The sequence below is a fragment of the Haliotis rubra genome, unplaced genomic scaffold, assembly GCF_003918875.1.
Source record: "Haliotis rubra isolate DU_JTF1 unplaced genomic scaffold, ASM391887v1 Scf122, whole genome shotgun sequence".
NCBI classification, from domain to species: Eukaryota; Metazoa; Mollusca; class Gastropoda; order Lepetellida; family Haliotidae; genus Haliotis; species Haliotis rubra.
Genome location: NW_025765137.1, coordinates 390,800 through 406,250, shown reverse-complemented (window position 1 = coordinate 406,250; position 15,451 = coordinate 390,800). Strand labels below are relative to the sequence as shown.

At 42.5% G+C, this 15,451-nt stretch overlaps 1 protein-coding gene and 2 long non-coding RNA genes across 3 annotated transcripts; all 3 read right to left on the bottom strand.

Annotated features, from left to right (window-relative positions):
- Nucleotides 1–414: 414 nt before the first annotated feature.
- LOC124265908 lies at nucleotides 415–1,550 on the bottom strand. Its single transcript, XR_006895579.1, has 2 exons — nucleotides 1,411–1,550; nucleotides 415–655 (listed from the first exon to the last, which is right to left on the bottom strand). It is a non-coding gene; the product is annotated as an uncharacterized LOC124265908 (long non-coding RNA).
- Nucleotides 1,551–3,522: 1,972 nt separating this feature from the next.
- LOC124265907 lies at nucleotides 3,523–4,833 on the bottom strand. The gene is made up of 2 exons (XR_006895578.1): nucleotides 4,702–4,833; nucleotides 3,523–3,778 (listed from the first exon to the last, which is right to left on the bottom strand). It is a non-coding gene; the product is annotated as an uncharacterized LOC124265907 (long non-coding RNA).
- A 2,840-nt stretch (nucleotides 4,834–7,673) lies between these two features.
- LOC124265906 lies at nucleotides 7,674–9,881 on the bottom strand. Its single transcript, XM_046700759.1, has 2 exons — nucleotides 9,843–9,881; nucleotides 7,674–8,741 (listed from the first exon to the last, which is right to left on the bottom strand). The coding sequence occupies exon 2, from the start codon at nucleotides 8,729–8,731 to the stop codon at nucleotides 7,745–7,747; it is 987 nt and encodes a 328-aa protein (XP_046556715.1). The 5' UTR covers nucleotides 8,732–8,741; nucleotides 9,843–9,881; the 3' UTR covers nucleotides 7,674–7,744.
- Between the last annotated feature and the right edge of the window lie 5,570 nt (nucleotides 9,882–15,451).

Sequence of the window (15,451 nt, the reverse complement as noted above, 5' to 3'; positions counted from 1 at the left end):
CGATAACACATTCGATTCATATTGCTAGTGTCAGCTAGTGTCAGCTTAACATTAACGATTCAATCATTAAAATTATTATCAATGGTAGACGTATTATAGTAATGCCTTTTAACGTAATACCGTTGTTACTCTAATACATTGGTTGATTGTTTGTTGTTAAACTTTAATTTTTTGGTTTTTAATGTACGCCGCAATAAATGTCACAATATGGAACGAACGTATACGAAGTGAAACTGTTTGTTTGTTGTTGTCAGAAATATGGCGCCAATCAGTAAACAATCGAGTAAGGACCATGTCATGTCAAATGGACATGAATGGGATGCACACATAGTACCTCACTTTACACTCACTGACTCACTCTCTCACTGACTCACTCACTCATCCGGAGCGGAAACGCATTCATTTTTACGATTATTTATTTTGATTATCGAATATTTATTTTTCAACTACATATGGGCGAATGTTCCGTTACGTCGTTCAGTAGCTGATCCTGTTGCTGCAGGTTACTTGCCGATGTTAAAGTTGGGCATGCAGCAGTAGAAGAAACTGCCTGCACAGTCGTCCCTAGTGCGCTTTCCAAAACAGAGCTCGTCGGAGGCAATGCTGCGGCAGGCTCCACCGTTCTTGTGACAAGCACTGTCTAGAATGAAGCTGTCTTCAACAGAGGGTGGTATAAATATGTCATTATGTTTACGGTATAATAGAGTGAGTGAGTAAGTATGGTCAATTTTAGCAATATTTAAACAGTATGAATGGTTTAGAATCCAAGTGAATAACATATATTTGGTTGGTTGTCTGTTTGTTTGGATGGTTGGGTGTTTAAAGCCGCACTCAGTAATATTCCAGCTATATGGCCATGGTCCGTGAATAATCGAGTCTGGACCAGATAATCCAGTGATCAAGAGCATGAGCATCTATCTACGCATTTGTCATTATGCTTAAGCAGGGGCGGATCAATACCCCGCAGGCCCCGAAATCACGCCCCCCTTCTCCCCGACAATATATTTCCTGAGGAGCATTTCGCCCTAACCTTTGAACTTCATGACTTATGTGCACAAAAATGGTGGTGCGAAAACCCGGAAGTGACGCAGGGCGAGTCTTATTTTTACATAATGTAAGCGTAATAACAAGGACCATAATCATTGTGAATATGGGATTCGAACCCACCGACTATGTCTACACGATCTGGAGTCGAACACACGACTCAATTTTCGTAGCTTGATGCTCTTGTTGCCAATTACTCGATTGCCTGATCCAGTCTGGATTATATACGGACCACCGCCATGAAGCTCGAATATTGCTGAGTACGGCGTTAAACAACAAACAAACAAACCGTCATACGCGGCATTTACTGTGCACAACGGCATCGACAACACATCAGTCTAAGTCTCCCACATGTCTGATACTTACTCGCAGCTGCCAAGGACATTAGAAGCATACACGCAATCGCCAACTTCATGGTTCTCAAAACGACAGGACGTCCAACTATCAGTAAAACAAGTACAAACAACCAGGTATTATATCATTTACACTCCCTACGGCCATTATAGGTCAATCTCCTTGGTTACAAGGACCCTTTAGTCATATCTTATCTTCATGACAAAGGCACGGATTATTTAGGAAATAGAATGACAATCGTGGGAAACGAAGCAAGAAGCAATGAATTTGTCAGCTCATGTTTTCTCTTTCATAATTTGTGGATAGGTCGGCTGTATTCTGGATGTCGTAATTTCCTTCAAACCCACTCAATGTCGTAAATAGTCATTTATCGTTTGTCAGAGGTTTCATTAGACGGACTTCATCATCAGTGCCTCACTTGATTAAAAGGGGCTGATTTTTTATTCCAACAAAACCGAATCTTGTCATTCAAAGAATGATTTGAATTTGTTTGTTTTTGCTGAGTGGCTTGTACTTCACTCTCGTCATCAGTTGTATCAACTTTGATGTGGTTCTTATGGCATCGGCCAAGGTCATGGAAACTTGTTTAAAGAATGGGCTTCTGAACTAGACCTTTCTCGTAATTCTTAATCGCATAACCCCGTTCTAACTCGTTCTTAACTCGACTAACTCGTTTTCAGACAGTTCTACCCGTTCGCACTACGTTCTCACTCCGTTCCTAGTGTGTGATAGCAATCACGCCCTGGCCCAGCACGTTCTTGCACGTTCTCATTCCCGTTCTCAGTTTCAAGGTGGAGACATCATCACCATGCCTCCAAGGAAGAAGAAGGGTGGACCAAGAAAGAGAGTTCGTGGGAAATCCAGTCCAAGATCAACAAGCCCAGATGAAGCCATAGTTGCTGAGCCTTCTGTGCCTGAGGAGAGAGCTGTGTGCCTTGTTCTTTTCCTCCTTTCTTGTTCTACCAACTCGTACTCTTGCTTTGCTTTCAATGAAAATTGCATATCGTCCTGCACACGGTATTGACGTAGTAAGAACTGCGTGAGAACTACATAAACGTACCAATAATGAGTAGAACGTAATGAGAACCCATTGAAAACATTTTAAACCGAGTAGAAACGTATTACGAACCTTTTCAGAACAATGCATTTTGCTTTGAACATATTTGCACTAAGGATGTTAAAATCAGTTCCAGGGGAACATCTTGACAATTTTGATTTATTTGGATGTTTTGTTGTTCGTATAACATCTTTCCATTTTGGGGGAATAATGAGAAGAACACGCTTTAAATCAAGTGCCGTACCCCTAACATCCAATTTTGCTTTAAGTCATGAAAATGTAAGGAAATCATGGTCATTACAAATATCCTTAGTGTGTACTTAGTGTGTATCAAACTAAGGACGTAATGCGGTCGAGTTAGGTCTGTCTGCGAACGGGATGGACGTGGATGAAGCTGTGTACAAACGTATTGCAATTGATGCCCGACTGCACTACGTCCGCACACATCCCCAATAAGATTGAAGTACGGCAATTCCTTTCGTAGGACGGCACTCTCGTGTTAAGTACGTTGTCACCCCGTCCCATTTTAGAATGGGTCGAACGTTGGACATGTTGAAGGTTCTGGGGTCTTAAACAGACTGTTAACAGTCCGTTCGCACACAGTTCGAGCCCGATCCGACCATTTTTTCAAGAACGTATTGAGAGTTTGGTGTGAAGGGGATATTAGGCGTGCCGAAGAGATTTGATCTTTATATTTGAGGGAAAACGCTTTAATTGCGCAAGACCCCATGCACTAACTTACCTGAAGGGTTAAACATACATGTAGCTTTACACACACAGCTGTATCAAATTTACAATGATCCCTGAACTATTGATTAAAACTTTCCAATTTGTCTGTTCGTTCGTGCGTATGTGTGTGTGTGTGTGTGTGTGTGTGCGCGCGCGCGCGCGCTCGTACGTTTGTGGACGACACGAATGGGCTGCGCACTCAATACCTCACTTTACACATCAGGTCACACTCACACTCACACTCACTCACACACTCACACTCACTCACTCACTCTCACACTCGCCCTCTCTCTCCCACACACACAAACACTCACTCGTCCGGAAGGATAACGCATTAATTGATACGATTATATTTTTGATTATCGAATACTGTTATTTCAACTACATATGAGCGAATACGGCTTCTACTTCTGTGACGTCGTTTTGCAAGTGATCCTGGTGAAGGATGTTAATTGCCGGCGTTGTACATGCAGCAGTAGAGATAACTGCCTCCACAGTCGTCCGCAGTGCGCTTCCCCATGCAAAACACGTCGGTGAACATGCTGTAGCAGGAGCCGCCGTTCTTGTGACAGGCACTGTCCAGAACTGAGCAGTCTGCAAAAGAGGGTGGTGTAGTTACATGGTTTTAAATTCGTTGTGCATTTCAATTATTCGTTTATGTTGGAACGAAAACCCGGAAGTGATGCAGGACGTAAAACTAAACTCGCTCACTTGTGACCGGCAGTATAGGCACGTGTGTGTCATATCACAACATTAAAGCTTAAAGCTGTCACTATTACATCATCACGTGGCCAATATCATACTATGTTTACGACACGAGTGCTTAAATGTTGGTATTTCCCGAGCGAAAGCGAGAGATATGGCGATATTTAGGCACGAATGTCGTAAACATAGTATGATATTGGCACGAATATAATATTCTGTTTATTACCGAAGTCGTCAAATTGAGGAAAATAAACCCAAATCTACTTTCAAACATAGGCTGCCTACCCACCGTCGCCGTATGTAGAACGCAACGTCACATAAGAAACGTGACGTCATAGCATTGTTCATTGACGTCACGTCACCATGACAAAGTGATATTTTGCCACAAGGGCATCATATGAAAAACGTGAACCCCGATATTTTCGCCTTCGTAGGTAATAATGCATTGTCTTAAGTTCGATGACAAATACCGGTGAAACATAATACCATTAAACGTGGAACCCGTCAAGATCCGGGTTAGAGTTGGTCTTCAGTGGCCCATGCTAGTCGGAAGAGGCGACTAACGGGATCGGGTGGTCAGGCTCGCTTGATTTTTACACATGTCATCCCAATTGCACTAATTGATGCTCGTACTGTTGATCACTGGATTGTCTTGTCCAGACTCGATTATTTACAGACCGCCACCATATAGCTGAAATATTGCTGAGTACGGCTTTAGACAACAAACAAACAAACCATCATACGTGGTATTTACTGTGCACAACGGCATCGTCAACACATCAGTCTAAGTCTCCCACATGCCTGATACTTACTCGCAGCTGCCAAGCACATTAGAAGCATACACGCAATCGCCAACTTCATGGTTCTCAAAACGACAGGACGTCCAACTAAAACTTGTACAAAAAACGAAGTTTCATATCATCGACACTCCTTATGCTTATTCCAGGTCAGTCTATATGTCCTATATTATTAACAAGGAGCATTTACTCTTGTCTTATCTGCATGGCACAGATTGTTTGGGAAACAGAATTACAATCATGAGGAACGCAATACGGAGCAATGAGTGAGTTTAGTTTTACGCCGCACTCAGCAATGCTTCAGCTATATGGCGGCGGTCTGAAAAGAATCGAGTCTGGACCAGACAATCCGGTTATCAACAGCATGAGCATCGTTCTACGCAAATGGGATACTATGACATGTGTAAACCAAGTCAGCGAGCCTGACCGCCCGATACCGATCAAAAAGCAATTAACTTGCCAGCTCATTATTCTCGTTTCTCATTGATAAAGTATGGTTTTGTGGACTTCAACCTCTTGTTTATTGCATAGAGCTACGTTTCGATTCTTATACCGTTATCGAGCTAAAAGTCAAGGTTAGGGTTTCAACACCGAGATGTCGCTCTATGCAACAAACAAGAATGAGTGAGCTTTGTTTTACGCCGCTTTTACCAATATTCCAGCAATATGACGGCGGGGACACCAGAAATGGGCTTCACACATTGTTCCCATGTGGGGAATCGAATCCGGGTCTTCGGCACGACGAGCGAACGCTTTAACCACTAGGCTACCCCCACCATGGAAATGTGTGAAGCCCATTTAAGTGAGTGAGTTTAGTTTTACGCCGCTTTTAGCAATATTCTGGCGGGGGACACAAGAAATGGGCTTCACACATTGTACCCATGTTAGGAATCGAACCCGGGTCTTTAGCGTGACGAGCGAACGCTTTAACCAATAGGCTACCCAACTGCCCCGAAACCCATTTGAACTACGTGTCAGATGTCCACAAATGAGATAGAGACCTATTCTTCTCGAAAACGTGCTCAGTGTGAATGACCTTTCACACTTGAGGCTGAACGACAAATTCTTCTGAATCAAAGTCAATGTAACATGTGATAATCACACCTTTCGTCTGCCCTTGGGACACATCTCCCGCTCACGACACGGATTTCTCAATTCGTTTGTCCGTTCAGACATTTATTTCAAAAATGATTTGCAAAGAATCCACAACATTTTATATATGTACACCTATACCGCTCAATCACGGGTCAAGTACCAACATAGGTTTTACTGGAAATTGGAACTTTTTGCACTAATGTCTTGGTGCTTTCGTTTTGTATTGGATGTCAATCTGCAGCAAATAGACTCAGTAGACCTTTCTACAAAAGTCAAAAGGATTAGCAAGTCCCCCGTCATTTTCGCTATCGTCGGTCAGCCCGCCAAAATACACCACACGAAGACAGATGCCAAACAGTCCGTGCCACAACACAAAGAAATTAATAATAGCAAATATAACGAGTTATCCTATGTTTAAGGCTGACATAATTCTGAACCTACCTTGGACCCTAGCACAACCACCAGTGGCTGATCACGACTACAGAAGTCAGCAGTCTCCCCAGTGGTTTAGAGTTCACTTCAGTGTTGCGTCCCTTTGGTGGGCCAGAAACCTGTGATCGAAGGACACGTATTTTTTAATTATTTCATTTGACGAATATATGTGTTACTTTTGTCAAGATTTACCGAAAAGTGTTCACCTTCAAAGAAATCGCCTTGATTCAGGTTGAGAACACACGCACGCACGCACGCACGCACGAACTTACACGAACGGTTTAACATACATGTAGCTTTACACCCAAAGACGAAACAAATGTACACTGATCCCTAAATAAAGGATTAATTTCCAGTTTGGCAGATAAAATTGTGTGTTTGTTCCAAGTCATGACAGTCTAACAGTATATATTTATCGATGGAAAGTGTTGAGCATGAAAAGGTGAAGCTTACATAAAATATCTTAGATAATCCTATTGTTTCGAGCTGAACTCGAGTGAGTTTAGTTATAAATATGTCATTATGTTTATATAACAGAGTGAGTGAGTAAGGATGGTCACCTTAGCAATATTCAAACAGTTATTAATGCTTTAGAAACCAGGATCTTAACGGGTCGGTGAACTCGATGTCGTTTTAGAAGAACATCACAGTGCATTTTCCTCGTAGTGATAATCAGTTAATTGGATATTAATTGTACATGTAAGAATATATCACTCGTCACATATTGCACAGTTATTTTGGTTTGTAGATTTGTGTATGTATGTAAGTCCTTGATCCGTGGATATGTGGTCCGTCTTTGATTAACATCCTAAGTTTGAATCCCATCATCGCGGTATATAGTCCTTGATCAGGTCGATTGAATCAAATGTACATCTTAGGCAAATACGACTTTGATTAAAAGACATTATATATTACAGTAGATGCACACAAACATGAACGATAACTAGCATTTCATATTGTTATATATTATCAGAAGGTGAGGTGAAATGGAGTTTAACGTCGTACTTAAGAATATCTCGCTCATATGACGACGTGCGTGCGTGTGTACGTGTGGCCGCTTGTACTAGCCAGACAAACCTGGTTTTATAGTGCTACCTCACTCAGACACATTATACTGGCTCCGAGCCGACCAGTCCTTGTTGCTCCCATTAATGCCGAGCGCCAGGCAGGGACCAACAAAAAGTACCATATTTTAACATCTTTTGTTATGACGCGGCCGGGGATCGAACCCTCGACCTTCCGCTCTCGGGGAGGAAGCTCTAACTACTACACCACGGAGCCGGTTTATTAACTGACTGACTGACTGACTGAGTTTGGTTTTACGCCGCTTTTAGCAATATTCCAGCAATATCACGGCGGGGGACACCCGGGTGTTCGGCGTGACGAGCCAACGCTTTAACCACTAGGCTACCCCACCGGCCCCGGTTTATTAACAGAACATCACAACAACTATAACAGTCAGTAGCTATGTTGCATGGATATATTTTATTGTCATCCACTGATACAGGGTAGATGCTGATAGAGGAGGTCGTCAGTCTTCCATAAATTCCAGCCGAAATTTAGGGGTAGCCATAACACCGTCATCATCAGCTGATGATTCATAGGGAAGGACTCCTGCCAGTTGTTTTGCCTCTTTGGTCCTAGCCGATGGTGGGTGTTCTATTAGTGGGTTTGGATCTTTAGCAGCATCTGGAGGTAGTGTTTCAGAGAAAATGTGTATTCCATTGCTTGGCCAGTGACCTGTCATAAGCATTTCATCGTATACCTTTCGTTTCTTTTCCAATGATTCTTCATCTGTCCATTTGGCCGGGGTCATGCAGACCATGACCACAAAGCGCCATCTGCCAGGATTCTTTCTTCCTTTTTTGGGCCTGGAGTTGGCATGGATGAGACGAGAGTCCCACAAAATCACACCCCCTTTTGGAACAGGAACAGGTTTCCTCTTGAGCCCGTGTTCTTCAGTAAAGTAATCGACGTCTTCGTCAGTTAAGCTCTTAAGGCGCCATTTTGGATTTTCTTTCCTATTCTTGATTGCGTTGTCGCATTCAACATAGTACCGATCAAAATACTCGTGGGAGCTTTCAATCACTTCGAACGCCCAGTCGTCCTCATCGACGGTTTCAAGATAAACAGCACCTTGGTAAGCATGAAGGCCTTCTCGTGCTTGGCTTTGGTCGGTGTGGAGCCAGGGTTTTCCAGGAGACAGGAAGTCTTCCGTCCCATCCTCTGGGGGACGTCCAATAGCTATGGCATCCATGCTACTCAAAAGTCTCTCTGTCCCCCATATTTCCTCGAAGACCTTCTTGGCTTTCAGCCTCACGGCCCAGGTGGGTTCCATTTGACCAACTTTGTATCTTTGAATTAATGATTTGGAAGAATGGGGCCAAGTACCATTGAATGTTGCCAGCCAATCACAGTACATCCCTCGGTATTTATCCGACTCCTCATTGGTTAGAACGTTCTCTACAACCGTATAACCTTTGACCCTCAGTTCATCTCTATGTCTAGCCGTTATCATAGTTTGTGACCTGGAAGAAACAAGAATGGTTTAAGTCAACCTGGATAGAAGACAGTTTATGACCTGTTATGATCAGTGTTTGTCCTTAGCTCTGAAAAGCTGCAGGTCCTAAGTACCCAGAACCATAAAATGTGTAGGCCCCGATTTTAGCTACAATATAAGTAATTCAAAAAGTGTTACAACATTTGCTAAAATGTTTCCTCGAAAATGATAGTCGTTTCACTTACAGAAAACAGCTGCTGATCGAGATAAAAACGAGAAATTACTGAATCATATTTTCTGAATAATAATACTCTTAGTCATTGGGGATGAAAAAGCTGTCGGCCATAAGGACCAGCAGAAAACAAGAGCTGTGGGTCCGAGTGGTCGGCTTCGGGCCTGAGGACCGACGTTAATTTCGAACTTATGATAAGCAAAGAATAAACGAGAAGCATAATTATGTCCAAAATGATTTCCAAGACATTAGAGCGAGTGACCGACCAAGTATTGGTTTACACCACTTTTATACATGTTCCATCAATCTCGATGTCACGGCGGGAGAACCGAATAAACAGGCTTCAAATATGGCACCAAGGTGTGGAATCGAACCATGAACTGACGTGGCGTGGTATCGCCTTACACGCCCGGTTATCCAAAATGACATATTCGCTCATGCTTTAAACAAAACACTTCATTATTTAAGAAATATACCAACTTGTAGCAGTGATGCAGTTCCTAGACATGGCCACATGTGTACATATGCCTTGTGAGTGAGCGAGTGAATTTAGTTTACGCAGCACTCTGCGATATTCCAGCTGTATGGCGATTGTCTGTAAATAATCGAGTCAGGACCAGAAACACCAGTGATCAACATCATGAGCATCGATCTAAGGAATTGGGATACGATGACATGTGCCAACCAAGTCAGCGAGCCTGACCACCCGATCCCGTTAGTCGCCTCTGACGACAAGCATGGGTTACTGAAGACCAATTCTAACCCGGATCTTCACGGATCACATACACGATTACTTTTACTATAAATATTATTACAATGAATTTGGGACATGAACCCTACATCGTTGGTTTCTGGCGTTCTAAACGGACGCAAGTCAACACAATTACGGCCACTTACCTTGGAAGTCAGCTGGACACAGCCGCTGTATAAAGCTCAGTGCTGGAGATTACTGAAGACTGGAAGCAGTCTCTGTTTTAAAGATAAAAGACTTTAAACAGCTTAAAGTATATTTCGTTTTCTCTTCATTTGCGTGTCCTCGCTGATGTAGGCAAATCTTTTATTCAAGTTTATTTTGTTTTGTCTGCATTAGTTTGCTTCTAATGTCAACAATACTACTTATATAATGCTGAACATTATTTATTCAGTCTAGAAACATAATCTGCGTGTAAGTGTTCGTATATTTAGCACTCACTGATAACAATTTTCAGTTAACTATAAAAGTCACACGTCATAATCAGTTAACGTATGGCACTCCTGCAATACAATGATGACCTCAGTAACAAAATGCCACAAGGGAACTCCCATATTACTCTCCCTGATTTCCCCTCGCGCTTTCATGTAAATGTTTTTTGTTGCAAGTGATTAAGTTTGACAGGGTCAGCGGCGCAGCTTAGTGGTTAAAGCGTTCTCTCGTCACACCGATGGCCCGGGTTCGATTCCCCACATGGGTACGATGTCTAAAGCTCGTTTCTGGTGTTCTCCGCCGTGATATCGCTGGAAAATTGCTAAAAACGGCGTATAATTGAACTCCCTCATTGACATTGACCTTGACAAACACTAGCTACGTGTGCAGTAGTGTAGTATCTGAGCAAGACCGACCTGAGCTTGATAGATCAAGCAACACGCCAATGTTATGTGGCAACGTATATTGTCACTGTATATTGATAGTTAGTAATATTTTCGAGTTGCTCGTACATTCTTGTGTTGTTGAAGTAACCTTGATTTGGGGTGTCCCCATTGGCTGTTCATAGTCTAAAGTCCGTCCCAGTGTCTGACACTCCGTTACACTCCCCAAGTGGACATCTTCGCTGTGAGGAGCTAGTTTGTTTTCTTATATCATCTTCCGCCGTAAAACTACGTTTTTCGAGACGGTTCAGTTCAAAGCAGCATCTGTTTGAAGGATGGCTGTACCTGTATAAGTGCTCGTCGGGATGATTCAAGACCTTCGAGAACATGTGGACGATAACGTGAACACCCACGGAATAGGGTACATGTACCATGACACACTTTATTGTCCACGGCCTAGATTTTCGATTCTCTGTTAGCGCTAAGACAGTCGTAAATTAATGTTAAAGCTCACATGCAACGTAAAACACAACTTTGCAGATTCTGATACCTTTCGGTATGGACATACCGAAACAAATCGTCAAAAATGCAAATTCAACTTATAATGATGAAAAATAACGCGATGAAAAAAAACGCGCGAAATCGGAGTTCAAACGTTTCACTAATTTTCCTCAAACTTTTCTGGGGAAAATGGGTTTCAACAGCTGGGCTGCGCTCATAGCATGTGCGCAAGTAAATAGGTTCGCGCAGCTTGGAAGCGGGTTGTCGGGTGAATACTCGGTGAAGGCTTTGGTGTGAGCTATTTTTCTAATGTTTTGTTAATATCTCACAGGCGCGAGCTTTTTACATGTTATGACAGTAAATTTACTGTTTATATAATTTCATTTGTCTATTTCACCACACGTTCTTCTTACCGAGACACTTTCTCAGTTCGATACTTAAAAGCAATGTCATTATTTAGCGTTGACAGAATTTCCAACTGTGATATAGATATGTCGTTGTCACAGACTAAACTCAATGTCTTGTTTTATTGACAACTGTGTGTCTGCCTGCCTGTCTGCTAATGACAATATTCAATACAAAGCTGCTATCACTGACCACATGCAATTTGAACTTAACACCAATCAGGCTATACACCATAAACAAAATGCATTGATTTATGGCCCGAGTTCGGTCTCTGTCACATTATGTAATTACACAGACAGGCAGGTGTGATACTTGAACACATGACATGTTATGATGTCTGTTGATTGCAAAATGTTATACACAAAAAATGAGCATGTATTTACAAAACCCAACATCTCTCTATATATATACACACAATTAGCCGTGAAGGCATCTGCAGATGAACCAGCCGTTACACTTGAGTGCACACCCACCCGCTCTGACTGGGTTCGGTATCCCGGCTGCTTCGTTTCTTGGGAAGTAAACCGAAGTACATAATTTTGCACTTTCGATTTGCGATTGTACGCTTATAATTTTGTTTATATATTTTTTCGTAACCAGCAATGTATATTATATGTCATGAATAAGTAATAATTGTGTTTTAATTATGTTTGATTTTTTGGTTGCATGTGACCTTTAATATATGGCACTTACGACTATCTTGGCCCTGGTTTACAACAACTGCAATCCATAAAAATCTTCGGCTCCATCTTCTTTGTATTGTATGTTGTTTATTGTTTAACGCCGGACTCGGTCATATTCTAGCTGCAAATAACCGAGTCAGGACCGGATAATTCAGTGATCAACATCATGAGAACCAATCAACGGAATTGTGATACGATGACATGTGTCAACTAAACCTGAGTACCCGATCCCGTGAGTGGCCTCGTACGACCCGGATCTTCTGCTAGCACATATATACATATATATATATACCTGGAGCCCTAGATATTTCTTCTATATGTGCACCACTAGCTTCACAGGGGGTACGATAAGGTAAGAGGTCCGAGATTGTCACCTCATAGTTGTGTTGTCCAGCAACTATACCTATTGTTTTTTTGTGAACAGGGACCAGTTCATGAAAGCGATTATCGTATCTCCAATATGTTATCATTCACGTAAGACAGTCGTTGCCCCACAGCCGATTTGTAGAATGGGACCTGACCTCTTGGCAGCCAGGGCATTGAAACACCTTAAAGAGAGTTTCCACTTCATCCAAAGCCAAAATATCAATTATAGAATGAACACTTTCTCCTCAAAGTTTGTGAATGATCACTTTTCGAATTGTGTGCATCTCTTGAAGTAGCCAAAGACAATATTCGTGGTTCGTGGGCGTGTTTCGGGGACAACAAAGTCCGCTGTCATGTGCTGCACAATGCCAACAAACACCATGTGGAAAATAATCTATCAGATCAGGTCAGAGGAACTGAAGAAAACTGAAGCAAAAATCACGAAAACTAAGTAATCCAATCCCACCCCAACCTTCCACCCTTGCAGAAAAAGGAAAGAAAAACTCTCGGCATGTAATACAATGCCAGACTGACATCGTCGTGTTTAGCTCCCATTATATTGTATAATTGCCCAGGGACGACTGTTCAACTCTTCAATATGAACATTGCTGAGTTCCAGTAGAGTTACCGGTAGGGTATGGTGTCGTCAGGGGCGATCTGGATACCACGTGTGATGCACGAGGAGGGGGTCTGGTGAGCGAGATGGTCACTCCATGCGGACTGTGTTCTCCTACTTACAGGAGGGTTCAACGGTGGAAGTCAGGTCCGATTGCATCAACATACGGTCTCACGTTCACATGTCATAACAGTAGGGCACACCTGTGATCGAACCTCACTCATTGACACTGAGATCTGTTTTCCGAGTCCTACTGATACCACTCCGATTCATGACCCAGCACCTTCATAGCCGTCATGTTGGGCTACGGTGGAATTGTGTCTCCTTGTCTCCTTGTCTCAGGCCCGAGTCACGGCAATATCTCGATTCATCACTGAAAAGTACAGGTGTCCGGTACAGGTCTGTCCAATTCACGTGATCTTCTTCAAACCAAAGGGCGGTGGGGTAGCCTAGTGGTTAAAGCGTTCGCTCGTCATGCCCAAGACCGGATTCGATTCCTCATGTGGGTGCAATGTGTAGAGCCCATTTCTGGTTTCCGCCTTCGTGATATTGCTGGAATACTGATGTAATATAAAAGCGGCATAAAATCATACTCACGCACTCATTATTTGTGCGTCAAACAACGTCTTGGACGCCGAGGGGACAAAAGTGCAATGCACGGAAGCTACTATTTTTGTGCACTTTAGTTATGATGTGCAACTATTGCACCATACATCCTAAACCCAAGTTTTCAAGCACCTCTTGCATATCGTGACCATGACTGAATGCCTCTAGTTGGTCGGCATTACCCGGTTGGAATTCAAACCAACAAAACCTAAGGGTAATGGGTACCTCGACGGGCGACTGAAGTCGCAAACAGTGGGCTTAACACGTTGTAACCTCCCTCGGCGTGATTCTATCCCACTTTATAAACAGTTTTTTGCTGTTTTGTTATCGTGTTTGTTTTTCACCTACGACTATGGTTTGCACCCAGCACAGATAATAACCTCTTTCATACATTCCGGCCTACCTCATAAACAAGTCTAGAAGGTCAATGGAGATAGGAATATTTTTTGTGAAATCTGTTTCATGGGGGTGTGTATAAGCAGCTATGTTCCTACCATGTTGCTTTTCAGACTTACAGGTGTATCCGAAACTTACAGGTTTACAAAATGTACAACCAGGGGATGGAACCATGTCCTCCCCCATATTACTTGGAAACATTCTCTTAATACTGTGCGTATTTTGCTCCTCGGAGATGTTGTGTCACTTCATGGTCAAAATTTGAAATATATTTTTTCTGACAAATACTGCCATCAACTGAATCATATTAATATATATTAGTAATTTCATGATGCCCTGAGGTGGCTGGGTAGCCTAGTGCTTAAGCGTTCGCTCGTCACGCCGAAGACCCGGGTTCGATTCCCCACATGGATACAATGTGTGAAGTCCGGTTCTGGGGTCCTATTGCTAAAAACGGTGTAAAACTAAAATCACTCATGCTGCTCTAATAAAAAACATTATTACTGACTGACTGAGTTTGGTTTTACGCCGCTTTTAGCAATATTGCAACATCACGGCGGGGGACACCAGAAATCACACATTGATCCCATGTGAATCTTCGGCGTGAGCCAACGCTTTAACCATTAGGCTACCCCACCGCCCCAAAACATTATTAGATATCCACACAATGTATATATTTCGTGATGGTTCCAAGTAATAGTAACATGTAAATACGTCTGTATGGTTCTGCAACAATAATCAATGATTACTCTTGGAAGCTTCTAGGATTTAACAAATCTGATCTCGGGAATGGTTTGGATGTTGGTTTTGAGATGTAGTGATTGTACATGATATAGTTTGTCGAAATCTTTACTTTATGCCTTACGAAAAGTGCGTGAAGGATAGCACGGTTATCATTTTCATCATCAATGTCACACATAAATATTTATACGAGCCAGGAGGCCATGCTGATCAAGGTTCATGTAAGAAGCTGGGTTCATATTTGTTGACACAGGAGCAGATAGGCCAACGACATATAAAACGCTCGTGCATTATTCGTTTCTTGTTTTGCTTCGGGAGATTGCTGCGGCCTATAAACAGTCGAGTCTGTGTGTGATTGTACTTTTCATATGCCTATGAAACACAGCTTCATCTGGTGTTTTGATTCAGGATTGGTCAAGAAATGTTCGAAATATTTGTGCCCCTTAGAACCTGATACATTTAAAACTTCTATTCTAAATTAACGTCGCACTTAAGAATATTTCGCTCATATGACGACGTGCATGCGTGTGTATGTGCGGCTACTTGTACTAGCCCAGACTTAAGCTGGTTTTATAGGGCTAGCTCATTGAGATACCATGCCGCAGTTAAGCATGAATACCCCACTC

Coding starts and splice junctions, on each gene's coding strand:
- LOC124265906 (XM_046700759.1), bottom strand. CDS start 8,731: ATGATAACGGCTAGACATAGAGATGAACTGAGGGTCAAAGGTTATACG.